Source organism: Antechinus flavipes, chromosome 4 (genome assembly GCF_016432865.1).
Source record: "Antechinus flavipes isolate AdamAnt ecotype Samford, QLD, Australia chromosome 4, AdamAnt_v2, whole genome shotgun sequence".
NCBI lineage: Eukaryota > Metazoa > Chordata > Mammalia > Dasyuromorphia > Dasyuridae > Antechinus > Antechinus flavipes.
Window position 1 is genome coordinate 337,222,684 of NC_067401.1, and position 16,402 is coordinate 337,239,085.

General features: G+C 34.1%; 1 protein-coding gene across 1 annotated transcript in view; it reads left to right on the plus strand.

Annotated features, from left to right (window-relative positions):
• The window catches only part of UST (uronyl 2-sulfotransferase), a 387,714-nt gene that overhangs the window by 312,940 nt on the left and 58,372 nt on the right, over positions 1-16,402 (plus strand). Inside the window, exon 6 of the mRNA XM_051997919.1 lies at positions 16,126-16,223. Coding sequence (XP_051853879.1) covers positions 16,126-16,223 — 98 coding nt within the window. The remainder of the gene's footprint in view (positions 1-16,125; positions 16,224-16,402) is intronic.

Here is a 16,402-nt window from a genome sequence, read left to right on the forward strand (position 1 = left end):
AAATATCTGACCATGTAACTTCCTACTAAAAAATTCCAGTGGCCCTTATTGCTCTCTATAACATTTCCATTTCATAATTAAAGTCCTTTACAATATTAGTACATCCTTTCTTCCAGTTGTTTTACACATTATTTCCTTTTGCACATCTTATGTGTAATCAAAACTGGACCTCTTACTGCTTTTCACATACAATATTCCATCTGCTATTTTTCTCTGTGCCTTTTCATAGGCTGTCTCACCTCCCAGAAATGTACTCCCTCCTCACCTCCATCTCTTGAAACTTCTAACTTTCTTCAGACTTCATCTCCTGTGCCTCCTTCCATACAAGCCTTTCATACTTCCTTCCAGATGCATAATGTACTCTCAGATAACTTGATATTTTTTTCTGTAAATAGTTTGTGTTTACCTTTATGTGTATATTTTTCTCCTCGATAAAACATGAGCTCCTTAAGGCTTGTGTTAGTGGGGTTTGAGACTTGTTTGTCTATGTGTCCCCAGCACCTAATATAGTGCTTTGCACATGGTAGGTTTTTAATAAATGCTTGCTGAATGAATGAATGAATAAATGAATGGAAATATCACAAAATCCAACCAACTCATTTTACAGATTCGGAATGTGAGGTTCAAAAAATAGCTTGCATAACAGAATCAGGACCCAAACCCATCTCTTCTGACTTGATTCTATGCTGTTTCTCCTTGTTTTAAATCTCCTGGCTAGAGAAAGAGTGGATTCTTTCTGGCAAATGGAACGAAAGCTCATGAGGTTTGGCTGCTACCACAAAGTGACAGCCAATTTGATGCATTTAAAAACATTCTGCTGGTATTTAAAACCCATGTTTAAAGTGGTCAGAAGGGCATTCCAAGGTTTCTCCATTGAGCTCAGTGAGATTTTGCTTGGCTGTCAGTGATAAATGCTGTACTGTACTTCAGCACTGACTGCAGTCCTGTGGGAATGGCGACCTGAGCAGCAAGGCTACTTGGGCTCACATAGTGCTTTTCCACATTATTTTATTTCATTTCCTTTTTAAAGCTATATTTATAGTTAAAATAATTTATTTAGTCTACTGCATTCTATGTTACCCTCACATACAGACCTTCATTTTAGATCTGACTCCTGGACTTCTTTAGGAGATAACATAAATCTATTGAGCACAAAGGTCTTTGGGATTAGGTTGGGTGGTGAACTGTGGCTAATGAATTGGCTTATTGGTGAGAGATTTTCTTATGTGTAGTTGTTGCAGCTTTGTATAAGAAAAAGAAAGAAAAACCCCATGAAGATAGGCATTTAGATCACAAGAAAGAAAACAGTTAATATTTAAAAATATTTTTAATATTAAAATGTTGAATCAATATTTGGACAGAAACATAAGAACTTACAAAGAAATGAAGTCACCTTAAATGAGACTCTCTGAGGTTAGAGAGCTTGGCCAATGAGTTTCAGTTTTTTCATTTCTCATTCTCAGTTTCTTCATCTGTAAATTTGTAATGATGCTTGTCCTCAGAGAGCTGAGAGAATGAGCCTTCATCTCTTGGCCAACTTGCTCACATCAGGATTCTGTTACTGCTGTTTTTATTCAGCTCCCTGTTTTCTAAGTCCTTTGTGGTTTATTTGAAGTCACGACTCTTACGTATCTGATTACAGCTTATTATAAGAGAACAATTGATTATTCTCTGGATCCATATGCTTGCCAATTTGCAATATATATGTGGTTAGCCCCAAAGAAGTATGTTATAGTAACTTCTTCTTCTTTGCTGATAATGGGTCTTAAAAAATACTTGGTCATTTGAACTTAAAAACTAATTTTAATTAAAAACAGAAAAAATACATATTGTCCATTATCTGAAATAATTTACATTTGGAGACTATTATTTTCCTTGCTTTTAAGATTGATATTTAAAATTTGTATTTATAATATAGGCTTCAGTATAATTTTTACTAAGTGAACTAAGATCTGGAAAACTACACTATATAAATAGATAATATGCATATAAATGTGAAATAATGCACATGTGAAAATGAAATTGGAAATACCTGGGTGGTGAGGTAGATAGAGTGCTACACTTTGGGTTAAGATGTGAGGTCAAATTCCATCTCAAAAATTTGTGGATGTCTGATTCTGAGCAAGTCAGCCTCTCTAATTCTCAATTTCCTCCTCTGTAAAATGAGAATGACAAAAGCACCACGGTTGCTTTTACAAGGTTGTTGTAAGAATTAAATAAGATAACATATATGAAATACTTCATACTTCAAAGTGCTATATAAATTCTAGTTATTGTCATCATTTAATACTATTTACAGGATACTTGTTTTCATTTAGTGGAATGAAATAACATCTAGAAATTGAGAGTCACAAAGATGTAGAGTAGATCACAGATTTAGAGTTAGGAATGACTTTAAAGGCCATCTAGTCCATATTCTTCATTTTACAAGTGAGGAAAGGAGAATGCAGAGAAATTAAATGGCTAGTACAAGATAATAAATTGATAAAACCCAAAGAAGGATTGCCAGAATTGTACTTTCCACATAATAGGAATTCAGAAGATTTTTGCAAAATGAATGAGTGAATAGATGATAATAGCAATAGTTTATATTTATATAATTTTGTGTTCAGATTTATAATGGTTAGTCAAGTCAATTAAATAATGCGTGCTGGATTGATTACTTTCAAGAACATCAGCATTAGAAAACACTCTCATGCTGACTTATACAGCCCTTCATCTGGGCTTCCTCTCTCAACTGGCACTGAGTCCCTAGATGGTAGCTGACTACACTACTCTGAAGTTTAAGGGTAAACCCCAGAAGTTGTGGTTCCAGCACACAATTGCCACTTCTTTTAATTTTGATTTATTTTTTCAAAGCAATATTTACCTAAATTTTTACCTAAGATTTATCTAATCTATTTAATATTTAAGAGTATAATGAATAAGGAGCTACAAACATAACCCCCCAGAAAACTGGGGGTTCACTCTTGCCTATGGTTCACACTTAAATATTTGGTACCCAATATACCTTCAACCTACAGGTGCATTCTCCTTTTTGCACACACATAAGTATCCTGGGAGAGTACCCTCAAACTCTACACACAAAATTACAGAAGAACATATATAGGAATATGTTGGGATGTTGGGGCAGATTGTCATTCCTTGCAGAGTGCCTATCAACTTTTCTTCTAAGTATGGCATATTAATGAATCACTCTCTTGCTCAGCTGAATTAGCTCCTTTCAGGATGCAATGTTTTGTCTGATAAACCTGGATCAAGCAGGATATTCCCAGAGCTGACTGCTCCATCTCAGATACTATTCTTACAAGTTTTAGTGCTCTCTCCTACAGATTCTAATTATTGGAGGTACTTTTGATGATTCATCTTCCCTTTTAAAGCTCACTAGATGATAGCCTGTCTGTTCAATCTCTGCTTACTTTTTCATCAAAGATCAGGAAACAGCCGACCAAAGACACTCAGAGGATTACCTGCACAAGCTTGATGGGCTGGGGAGGGAGCAGGAGTTATACTATCAGGTATACTCAGAGGCAGGTTCACCAAACTTCCATGCATTGGATAAGGGCCAAGCAGGAAATATTATCTAATAATTGGGCCCTCATCTATTACCAAAAAGACTAAAAAAATCCGTCTTTAATTACTCCTAGTGGAATGCATCTATCCTCAAAGAATAGCTAAGTTCTTATCATCCATGCTTGAGCCTTGTATTCCTGCCTCCATCATTTTTAATATGATTTTGTCACTATAAGGGAATGGTCATCTCTACTGCTTGTAGTTACACTCTTATTGATGTATAGATTTGTGGTTCATCACCTGCTTAATTAAAGCTTTATTTGCTCTAATAGTAAATGCAGACACTAGAGGCTCATATTCTCCAGACTATGTTTGGGCCAGGAAATGGTCCCCCCTGTTGCTTTCCAGCCTTCTGTAATTGTGTCCATAGCTAGTAAGTGCTCTCATCTCACATATACTAAATATGGAACCTAATTCCATATGTTCTTTGGGGGCTTCTCTATATACTCCAACACAGCTTCATGCTTGAGACACTGATTTTCCTATAGTGCAACTCTGACTGTATCACTCTCTCCCCACCCCTACTCAATAAACTCAGCTCCCAATTATCTCTAGAATCAAATGTAAACTCCTCTGATCATCATTTAAAACCTTTCAAATGCTCCCAACTTTCCTTCTTTATTGCACATTTCCTCTTCTCTTATCCTTCCTGTTAATCATACACAACAATCTTTTCTCCTACTTCCATGTCTCTGTAGTATATAGAATTACATTGTTTTTTCACATCCACTCTCAGTATCTCTAGTTTCTTTCAAAGGCTACCTTCTGCATGAATCCTTTCCTGATTCTCCTAGATGTTCATGCCTTCCTCCCAACATCACTTGAATTAATCTTATATAACCTAGGCATGCACATGATATCTTGCCCAACTAAATTTCAAAGTCCCTGAGGGCAGTTGTGTTCAATTTTGTCTTTGTATCCCTAGATCTAGCACAATAATATGAAAATAAATATAGTTAGTATTTAATAAATAGCTGTTGGTGGGTTGGTTAATTGGAATTGAAAAGGTCTAGGACTTATCAGGTCAGCCTTTTGAAAGGATCATTAGTACAAATTGAAGGCATTAAGGGTAAATTCCAGTGGATGAAGTGGAGAGGAAGACAGTGAAACTGGTATTGAATAATGAAGGAAACTGGTAAACTGTCTTTAACACAGATGTTTAAAGATGAAAAAAGGTAGTTTCAGCAGATGATATGAATATCAGAAGATAGGAGACTATTGAGAGATGATAGAATAATGGTAAGAGAATAAGAGGTACTCCAAGTCCTTTGCTTGTCACAAAAAGTTAGGGCCTGTAGAATCCTCTGAAGAAAATAGCCAGGGAAATAATGATATCACATGGAAACCCTATTTCAGTTCATGTGAAATGTGCTTGTAGAAAGCATGGAAGATTTAGCAGATTTTGCTCATAACAAACCAGGATCTATATAGGTGACAGTGCAGCTAGATGGTAAAAAGGGTAGAGCACTGGGCTTAGACTCAGAAAGACCCATCTTCCTTAGTTCAAATCTAACGTCAGGCACTTACTCTCTGTGTGACTCTGAGCAAGTCATTCTATCCTGTTTGCTCAGTTTCCTCCTCTGTGAAATGAGCTAGAGAAGGAAATGGCAAACCACTCCAGTATCTTTGCCAAGAAAATCCTAAATGGGAGTCTTAAAGAATCAGATTTGATTAAGATGACAAAACAACAACATTATATAGGCCAGAGTTGCGGGGGGAGGGAGTTGATGGGGGAGTAGAAGGACAGAGAAGGATGATTAAAACTGAACTAGATAGGGATGAAAGTACAGGAGGAGGCAGAATGACAAGAGAGTTGCAACTAAAATAAAAACTGGATAGCAATATTAAAATTTCTTAGTTATATATCGCAAAAGCTTATAATAACCTTGTGAAGTAGAAAATGCAATTATTTTTTCCTCCATTTTCCAGATGAAGAAACTTAGATTCAGAGAGTTTATGTGATTTGCCCAAGGTTATATATTTAATGAATGCTAAAGCTAGACTGAATTCAAAACTCAGAGTTCTTTTCAGGGCACCACAAAGGATTTGAAGAAATCAGAATATTCATGATAAAGAGACATTGTTCTCCAGTGTAGAGAGAGGGAGGAACTTGTCTTTACAGGACCTAAATCTGAATCCTGACTGCCATAAACACTTCTTAGTGTGTATGGCATAGACACTTCTCTAGATTTCAGTTACTTCATCTGTAAAATGAAGGTGTTAGGTTAGACAAGCTCTAAGATCCCTTTTGGTTCTACATCTAAAAGCCTAAGATCCAATGTTTCATGATAAATACTTTTTTTGTTGTTTTGTTTTTCTCAGATATAGGGAGGGAGAAGAATAGAAAGAAAAAATTTAATGATTGAAAACTAAAAATGCTTGAAAAAATAATTTAAAATATAAAGTTTAAAACAATTCAATGGTTAAGAGGGAAGGGATTTTGTTTAAGCTGTGTTCTTATTGCTAGCCAGTCACCCAAGCCCAGAGTAGAATGCTGACACTTTTGCTGATGTGGGTAATACCTCCTCCCTCCATTATTGTTATTGTTATTTTTCTGGCTTGTCTGACTCTCATGACCCCATTTAGGATTTTCATGGCAGAGATACTGGAGTGGTTTGCCATTTCCTTCTCCAGTTCGTTTTATAGTTGAGGAAATGAAGCAAATAGGGTTGAATAACTTGATCAGGGTCATATATCTAGTAAGTATCTGTGGTCAGATTTGAACTCAAGAAGATAAGTCTTTTTGACTCCAGATGAGTGCTCCATCTACTGTGCCACAAAGCTTAATGGGACAGAAATACAAGCCTATTTCTCCCTCAGAGTTAAGAAGACCTTTGGTGACATAATAAATTGTTTGCTTCCACATGATAATGCCCACATTGTATAGACAGATTGTAGGAATTAAAGTTTTAATTGTGGCACCCAGTATAGGTGACCATTTCTCCCTTTGTTGCTTTTTCTTTAATACTTCATTGCTTTCTATTACTTATGTTCTTTAGACTATAAAGATTGGTTACCAAATCTGCTTAAAATCCTATTTAAATTTTTAAAAAACTCATGATGGAGTGTTACATTATTTCATGAACATAGCAGCTGCAAAGAGGTATTTTTTTTGTCCTGCTTCTATATGCTGCTCATTTTTCTACCAAATTGTCCTGTCAACTTGACTTAGGATTCCTAACATGTTCTTTATTTCCATTTTTCTCTTCCTTCCCTAGATCCTTCATGCTTTAACTGAAGTAATGGACCTTACTATAAAACCACATTAGAGCTGTCAGTAACCATGCTAACAAAATGTAATAAGTAAAATAAGTTGGTACGTTGATATGCTTTGGGTTGCAAAAAAAAAAAAAAAGACTCAAAAAAGAAATGCAGACTATGAGTCTATTGTTGTTGAGGGATTAACATTTATTGCTAATTTGAGGTATTAAAAATCAATCAATCAAGAAGCACTATTAGGCATGGATAAGATAGTGATACTTTTTAAGGCAGATAAGTATATAGCTTTTCCTAGATCTTCCCTAAGGCAATGTAGTAGGTTCTGAGAACACAAATACAAGATGAAATAATCCCAAGGAGTTTGTATTCTAGTGGAGATGAAAACAAGAACCTATATCAATATATACAGTATAAATACAAATAGACATAAAGTATTTATATACTGGAAAGTTTGAGGAGGACATCAACAGTTTAGGGCATCAGGAAAGACAGATGATGACACTTGAGGATGAAGGGTGACCATTTTATGTGAAATGAAATGAAATGAAATGAAATAATCACCACCTTAGTCCAGGTTCTCATCACCTTTTTCTTCAATTATTACAGTAGCCCCAACTGACCTTCCTGCTTCAGATCTCTCCTCATTTCAGACTACTCTCTGCACAATCACTAAAGTGATTTTTCTAAATCACAGATCTGACCGTGTCACATAGGGCCCATTTGATAAACTCCAGTATCTCCCTTTTACCAATAGAATTATACAGGGGTCCTCAAACTTTTTAAATAGGAGGCCAGTTCACTGTCCCTCAGACTGTTGGAGGGACAGATTATAGTAAAAACAAAAACTTTGTTTTGTGGGCCTTTAAATAAAGAAACTTCATAGTCCTGGGTGAGGGGATAAACATCCTCAGCTGCTGCATCTGGCCCACGGCTGTAGTTTGAAAACCCCTGGATTATTTGAATTTTTAAATCCTCTACAATCTACCCACATTCTACCTTTCAAACTTCATTATACATTACTCTCCATCACATACATGAGTGTCCCACCAAACTGCTTTCCTACTATTCCTCACAGATGATCTTCTATCTCTTATTTCCATGCCTTAGACTTCTTCCTTAATGCTTCCTCTTAGAATCTCTGGCTTCCTATAAAACTCAATTAAATTGCAACCATCTTCATGAAACTTTTCCTGATTCCCTCCCAAAATTAACTTGTATCTGCTTTGCATATATCTATTCATGTGTACATTCTCTTATCCATTAAAATCTAAACTCCTTTCTGGCAGCGCCTGTTTCATTTTTGTCTTTGTATTTCTAATACCTAGAAGAGTGTCCAGCATGTGGAATTCATTTAGTTGAGACTTTTTGACTGGACCAGTATCTTAGCCTTTGTATTTCTTGGAGAGCGTGAATTTCTGGTGGCAGCTGACTGCTCTGTATGTGCTTCCATGGGGCCAAAAGGATTAGAAAGTGAGTCTGGAGCTGATCATGTTACCAGAGTATTGGCTACTGATAGGAAATGATCTCATGATAGATGGCATAAGTTCATGTTTGAAAGTGGTTCTAAGGCCCCACAATCAATCCAGTCAACAAGCAGAAGATCCTGCTTTGAGGATAATAATTTGACAAAACTGAGAAGTAACCAGATCAAGAATAATCACCCTGAGAGAAACCTCCAGGCTGTTTCATAGCAATGACATCACAACTACTTCTGGATAGAGGAAAAACTCCTCTGTAGCTTGTGTTTGCAAGATATAAGAGCCAGGATTCCATCCTGAAGCATCTAAATTTCTGTCCCAGATCATACCACATCGGTAGCACCAAAAAATGTGCATACCCCCCAGAAGTAGTTCTAAAGGCAACAGGTCAAAAAAAGCATAAAGCTTGGAACCATGCCTTCCCACTCCCCAGTGAACAGAACCCAACTTTAACAGAAAGTTCAAAGTCAAGAAAAATCAGCACACAGCCAAAAAAAAAAATTTAATCATTAAAAACTATGATGGTGGCAGGGAAGACCAAGACACAATATAAGAACAACCTCAAAAATTTCTCAAACAAAAATTGAACCCAAACCCAACAAATATTCTTGGAAGAGTTAAAGACATGAGTGGTACACAAATAAAGTCAGATCTAATCAATTGGAAAAATATTAAATGTTCATGGGTAGGCTGAAGTAATATAATAAAAATGACAATATTACCTAAATTAGTCTGCTTATTCAGTGCCATACCAATCAAACTCCCTAGAAATTAAAGTCAGATCTAATCAATTGGAAAAATATTAAATGTTCATGGGTAGGCTGAAGTAATATAATAAAAATGACAATATTACCTAAATTAGTCTGCTTATTCAGTGCCATACCAATCAAACTCCCTAGAAATTAACTTACAGAGCTAGAAAAAATAATAACAAAGTTCATCTGGAAGAACAAAAGGTAAGGAATTTCAAGGGAGTTGATGAAAAAATACAAATAAAGATGGCCTAGCTGTACCAGACCTAAAATTATATTTAAAGCAGTGGTCATCAAAACCATTTGGTACTGGCTAAGACACAAAACAGTAGATCAGTGAAATAGGTTAGGTTCACAGGACAAAGTAGACAATGATTATAGTAATCTAGTATTTGCCAGACCTAACGACCCCAGCTTTGGGGATAAGAATTCACTATTTGAAAAAAACTGCTGGGAAAATTAGAAATTAATATGGCAGAGACTAGGCATTGACCCACACCTAACACTGTATACCAAAATAAGGTCGAAATGGGTTCATGATTTAGACATAAAGAGTGATATTGTAAACAAATTAAAAGAACAAAGGATAGGTCTGTGGAGAAGGAAGGAATTTGTGGCCAAAGAATTCAATAATGTACTACAGTTCTTCTTTACCCTTGTATTATAACTCTTTTTGTTATTGTTTGCTTGCATTTTGTTTCCCTTTTTTCTTTTTGTTTTGAATTGTCTTGTGCAGCATGATGTTTGTGTAAATATATGCAGAAGAATTAAATGTGTTTAACATATGGTGGATTACTTGCCTTCTGGTAATAGAAGTGGAGTTAGAAGGGAGGGAAAAAATTCAGAACACAAGGTTTTGCAAGGTTGAATGTTGAAAATTGTCCATGCATATATTTTGAAAATAAAAGGCTTTAATTAAAAAAAAAGAGATGAGTGGAAAAATTGGGGAGATAAATAAGTGATGCAAAAAATTATGAAAAGAAAATTATATAAAATATTGCCTCAGAGCAGCAGAAATAAATCAAGGTAAAATAGTTGTCCTCCTAAGACAATTTTAGAAGACCCCAAGAAAGATACAGACTTCAGGAACAGAGTTGGGCCTGAGTGAAACGCAAAAAATTCCAGAAAAACTCTGTAGAATTAACAAACAACAGATCCTGGCCTGAGAGGTAGTTTTAACTTTAGAAATTTTTGTCTAGCCTACAGTGTGAGCGTCTGACAGCTGACAGCTGTCTTCAGTCAGACAGAAGACTGAAGAACCTTCTGTTATTAAGGGACACCAAGCACAGTTATGACTGTGGGAAGAAGGGGATAATCCACAACTAGTGAGTTCAGTAGCAAGAGGCAGGGACCTTGATGACTGTGGCACTTGCAACAAAAGTCCCTGATTCAGTTCTGGGGCAGAGTGGGGTGTTAGAATCCTCTGGAGAAAGCCAGGTCATTCAGGGAGGCTTGAAGCCCTACCTGTGGCTTAGAAGTAGAGAGGAAAATTCAAGGCTGGGCCCTGACAGACCTCACAAAATAATTAAGAAGTAAGAAGGATCTGCAACTTGGGTCATCACTCCCCATACCCCAGGACTATAAGTTGATTATACTAATCATTGCTAAAAACAAAAGAAAAGAAAAATGAATAAATAAATATGGATAAACAAAGGAAAAAGAACCCAACCCTAAAAAATTACTATAGAGATAGAGAAGTTTGAGGTTCATATTCAAAGAAATATAATGGAGCTTAAAAAGTGACTCCTTTTTAAATGAGACATGTAAAATAGTTCCAAGCACAAAAAGAGTCTTACCAAAATGTAAAAAGGCCTTTAAAAATCAAATAAGAGATATAGAGGGAAAACTAGAAGAAGGGGAAAAAACTAAGAGCAATCCAAGAGAATTATGAAAAGAAGGTAAATTAAATAGAAACAGAATCAACAACTTCTGATAAGAAAGAAAATAATTCCTTCAAAACTAGAATTGAGGAAGGGGAAGCTAATGACATTCTAAGATACCAAATAAATATAAAATAAAATCAAAAGAATAAAAAATAGAAGAAAAAGTGAAATAGTTCATCAAAAAAGCAACCAATCTGAAGAACAAACTGAGGGAAAATAACATAATAAAGTTGAACTACCTGAAAATTTCAATTTAATAAAAAAAAGTTGAGGCAATATCACAAAAAATTATCAAGAAAATTGTCCCAAAGTTCTAGAACAATAAGGAAAAATAGAAATAAAAAAATCTACCAATCACTACCTGAAAAATGTCTCAAAAAGAAAACTTACAGGAATATCATAGCCAAGTTTCAGAGCACCCAGGTTAAAGAGAAAGTATCAGAAGCAAAAAGAAAAAAAATAATAACATGGAGCTACAAAAAGAATTACACAAGATCTAACAGCTACTACATTGAAGGTCTTAGAATACTATATTCTGTAAAGTAAAAGAGCTGGAGTTATAACCAAGGGTAAATTACCCAGAAAAATTAAATATAATCCTGAGGGAGAAGGAAGGTGAAAGAGGGACATTTAATGAACTCAAAGACTTACAGGTTTTTGTGGGGAAAAACCCCAGAACTTAGGAGAAATTTTGATATATAACATCCAGGAAAGATATAAGGTAAGCATTAAAGACCAATTATAAGGGATTCAATAAGATCAAATTCTTTACTTTGCATATGTAAAAATATTAGCAGTTCTCTTACGATTGTCACCATTATTTGGGTAGTTTGAAAAACATGGGCTAAACTGAGTAGGATGGATTGATTCTAAAAAGACAAAACTATTCAGGGAGAGATAAAAAGGAGTAATTATTTCATACAAATGAATCATAAAAGAATAAAATGATACAGAAGAAGCTAGTGGGAGGAGTGTTGGACTCTTACTCTCATTGAGAATGGATTAAAGAAGGAACAACATGTTCTAGAAGCATATAAAAGTCTCCTAAATTCAGAAAGAAATAAGAGGGGAAGAGGATAGAATTAGGGGAAAAGGATAAGGAAGAAATGTTAGAGGGGTGAAGATAGCATAAATAAAGCAGAGGAGTGAGGGGATAGGGTGAGAAGAATAGAGAGGAAAAATAGGGAAAAAAAGAAAATACACAACACATAATGTAGCTTAGAATATGAATGGAACAGATTTACCCATAAAATGAAAATGAATAGCAAATTGAAAATTTAAATTCAACAATATTTTGCTGTCAGGAAACATTATAACAATGAGAAATATATACAAAGATAAAATAAAGAGTAAGAGTAGAATTTAGTATGTAAAAAAGAGGAGATAGTAATCATGATCTCAAAGTTAAAGTTAAAATAGATTCAATCAAAAGTGAAAAATGATGCCTTCCCCACCCTCATTCATTCTCTGGTTTTAAATGTTTGTAGAGTTGTTTTCCAAACAATTCTAAAGTAAACTCATAGTAATAGCCAAGACTCAGTCCCCTCATCCAGATCTTTTAAATTTTCAATATAATGGAAAAATAAAGCATATTTTAATGAATAGAGAAGCTATGCTATGTGTCAGCCATATTATTCAATATTGTTTTAGAACATTTAAAATACCTGGACAGTATAAAATACCTGAATTTGTACAAGTCAAAGCAGACACAGAAACTATATGAATATAAACATTAAATACTTTTTATACAAATAAATTCAGATCTGAATAATTGAAGGGAGGGAGAGGACAGGAGGGGAAAAGACCATGAACAAGTAGTGGTCTTATACTTTCACATTAAGTTCATTGAATAGCCCACATAAAAATATACAAGGAAAGATAATATCAAGAGACACAATAAAAATGAGAAGTCACGTTAATAGCTGAGGAAGAAAACAAAGGAAGTATAAAAAATAAATTAGTTTGTATAGCTGATATTAATTTCTTCTTCAAATTCTGGAGGCATTTTGCATAGGAGTGAGCTGTCCCCCATTCTTCAGTACCTTGAATTTTGGAATTGATTCTGTGCCAGACAATGGCAAAGGATTACCCAGCATAACATGACTGCATCCCAAGGAAGTACTCTGTTCTGTGAGGGAAGCAGAATTGCAGTAGCTCAAAAGAAAATATAAGGGACATCTCAACTACAAATGTTCGTGTGGATAAGGGTTGTAGCAAAACTTTCTGAGGTTTTTTTTTTTTAATTTTGTTTTTGGTCTGAATAGTCTCAGTTGGACATCCTACACCTTGACTAGTGTCATAGTGATGTCATTTTGGTCCTCTTTGAGAACAAAGGACAATTAATTAATCTCAGTATCTCTTAAGGATGCCACTGTATGATAGAAAATTTGTTGGACATAATGATGACTCCATCCAAAAAAAGGATGGAGGAAGGAAAAGATGATTTATGTGCAATAGCTTTATCTACAAAATTGAAATAGATGAAAATTGTAAAAAATGAAATTTAGACTCAATGTAAAAAAACTCTTAACAACTTAAGCTGTCTAAAAGTAGACCTCCCACTTCCCCTTCAAGAAAATAAAAATGCAAAAGGGGACATTTTCAAAGAATTTGAGTTGTTACAAAAGTAGAGAAACAATCTAAGCCTGAAAGTATTCTATTCAGGGAAAGAATAAAAATGTATCACAATTAAGAATTGTTAAATGACAGAAATAGCTCAAAAGTATTTAAAAAATCCAAAATACATTATCAAGATGAAATAAGTAACACTGGATTCAACATTCAAATCAGGTGAAACTAGGATATTAACAATAGAAATTGAAGAGCTTGACAGGCTTGGTTTATCTACATAATTATGTAGGTTCAAAGTTTTCTCATTTGGGAAATTATAGAAAACACTTCAATTGTTGAACCAATGAATGACCAAAAGCCCTTGTCCTGCAAATTCAGTAAGATGTCCTCATCTTTCAACTTTGAGTGGAGCCAGTTAATACTCAAGAAATCTATAATTAAATAAGGTTGTTTTCATAACATTTTCTTCTTCAACTTGATCTTACGGCTAACCCATCATTTATTTATATACAATGACATCACACAGGATTGTGTTGAAAATTCTTTGGTTTTATCAATGGTTACAAGTTTTAAAAGAAATTCTTTGAACTTATCCCTTTGATGGGTAACTAATATAGATGAAAAGGGAATTTTTAATGTAAATAGAGTTTTAAAATGGAAATTTGAATGTGTTGTCTTCTCCTCCAATGAACTTTGAAAATCTGCTTCAAGGTTCTAATAAAGTGTCATAAATTGTCCCCATCCCCACTATTACTTTGATTGATTCTTTTGGTACACATCTATTGCATATCTGCTAAACAATGATCTGGGTACAGAGGAGAATATGAAGATATTATGCTTTGGATATGCTAAAGAAGTGAATAAAATGTCTATACCTTTTGATTCAAAGATTTCACTGAGAAGCATATGCCTTAAAGAGATAAAAAACAGACTCTCATATACACCAAAATATTCATACAGGATTTTTTTTGGCAGCAAAGAACTGAAATTAAAACAAATTTATAAGTTGGGAAATAGCTAAACAAATTTTAATGCACAAAAGGAGTGTAATATTACTATTCTTTAAGAAACAATTGAACTGGTGTATAATAAATAACCACCAAGAACACAATACAAAAATTTACAAATCATATATTTAGAAAGAACATATTAAGTATGAAGCTTTTAATGATCAAACTTGTCCCCAAAGAGTAATAGAAAGTGTAACTACTTCTCTTCTTTGCAGAGGTCAAGGATTATGGACATGGGTATGGGTATAGACAATTGTCTGTATCTAATTTTCAATTTGACTGAATTGTTTTTTTTTTCTTTCTCCTTATTTTCTTTGTTAAAAAGAATGGAGAGGAATTTTTTTTTTCAGAATGAAAGTATGCCTAAGTAAAAAAAAAAAAATCATTAAAAACTTTAAAATGTTTTATTCATTCATCAAACATCTTTTTTTCTTTTCACCTCCTCCCACTCACTAAATAAGAAGGAAAAGAGGGAGGAAGGGAGAGAGGGAGGGAAGGAAAATAAGAAAGGAGAGAAAGAAGAATAGTCAAGCAATAAAAATGTCTTTTAGGTCATTTCAAAAAATGTGTTTTTTATTCTGCCTATTAAACATCATCTATCTCTCTTCTTTATCAATCAGTCTTCTGGAATCCTGGTTTAATCTTTTAGTTGTTCAGAGTTCTTACATCTTTGAGAATTGTTCATTTTTATAATGTTGATGTTACAATATAAATTGTTCTTCTGATCCTGATCATGTTTTTGTGAATCAATTCATATAGGTCCCATATCTTTTTGAAATTTTTTTTTATTTCTTTCAACACAATTATTTTCTATTGCATTCCCATGTCAGAGTTTGATCAGCCATCCCCTATTTAGTTTAAGAATTTTTCCCCAAAAATGATGGAGGTAGTTTTCTTTATGCTTCCATCTTATAACTTCCTGTTCTGTAATGGTAAGGTGAGTATAGATAGCCTTATAAGTTCATAAAGTGAATGATATTATGGTTCTACTTGCAACTCTGCAATTTGTGAACTCCATTTCCTCCTCTGTAAAATGGCAAGGAGCAAGATTTTAATTGGATGATTTGTAGTCCATCTTGAAGATTATGCAATTCTAACAGATTTCTGAATCCTTCAAAAGATTTGTAAGGTCAGTATTGGACTACTTCCACAGATTAGGCAGAGAAATTCTGTTGGTACAGAACCACTTCTCAACATTTTCATTTACTTATTTGCTAAGTATTCACTGAGTTAAGTTTTTCTCTCAGAGCTCTGTAAAAATCGCTAGAAGGATACAAAGAAATAAAAACAAATCCCTTGCCTTCAAAATGCAATCTACAAATGTCTTAGAGCACTGTTTTTCCATCTTCAGATTGGAAATTGCAAAATTTATTCCTATGACAAATGTCCAAGTAACCTCCAGAATAGTTGAATGGTTGGGATACAAAAACAAGCATATGCTTCCAACCTAGATAGTGAGATACGATGTCATAATGAAAGGAGAACATTAAAAATTATGTAAATTCTGTTTCTTCTCTAAATTGTTCTTGTGCAAACTTCCCTGTTATTTGAATTTATATCTGTTAAACTTAAAATAATATGGAATATGATAAAATGACCAAACACTAGATTTTAATCTGCTGTGTTTTTTTTTTTTAAGGATATTAATGAGTGCATTCTTGAAAACTATCCTGAATGTTCCAACCCAAGATTATTTTACATCATACCATATTTTTGTGGACAACATCCAAGATGCAGGTAAAGACCACTATATGTATGTATATATGTATACATGTATATGAGATAATGTAACATACAATATATTGAAAACACATTGACCTAAGACTTTGTATTAATCGATTTCATTCATGATACCCCACATTTCTGGCATTCAATTAATATTAAGACTTAAACACTAAAGATAAGATAGATTAAAG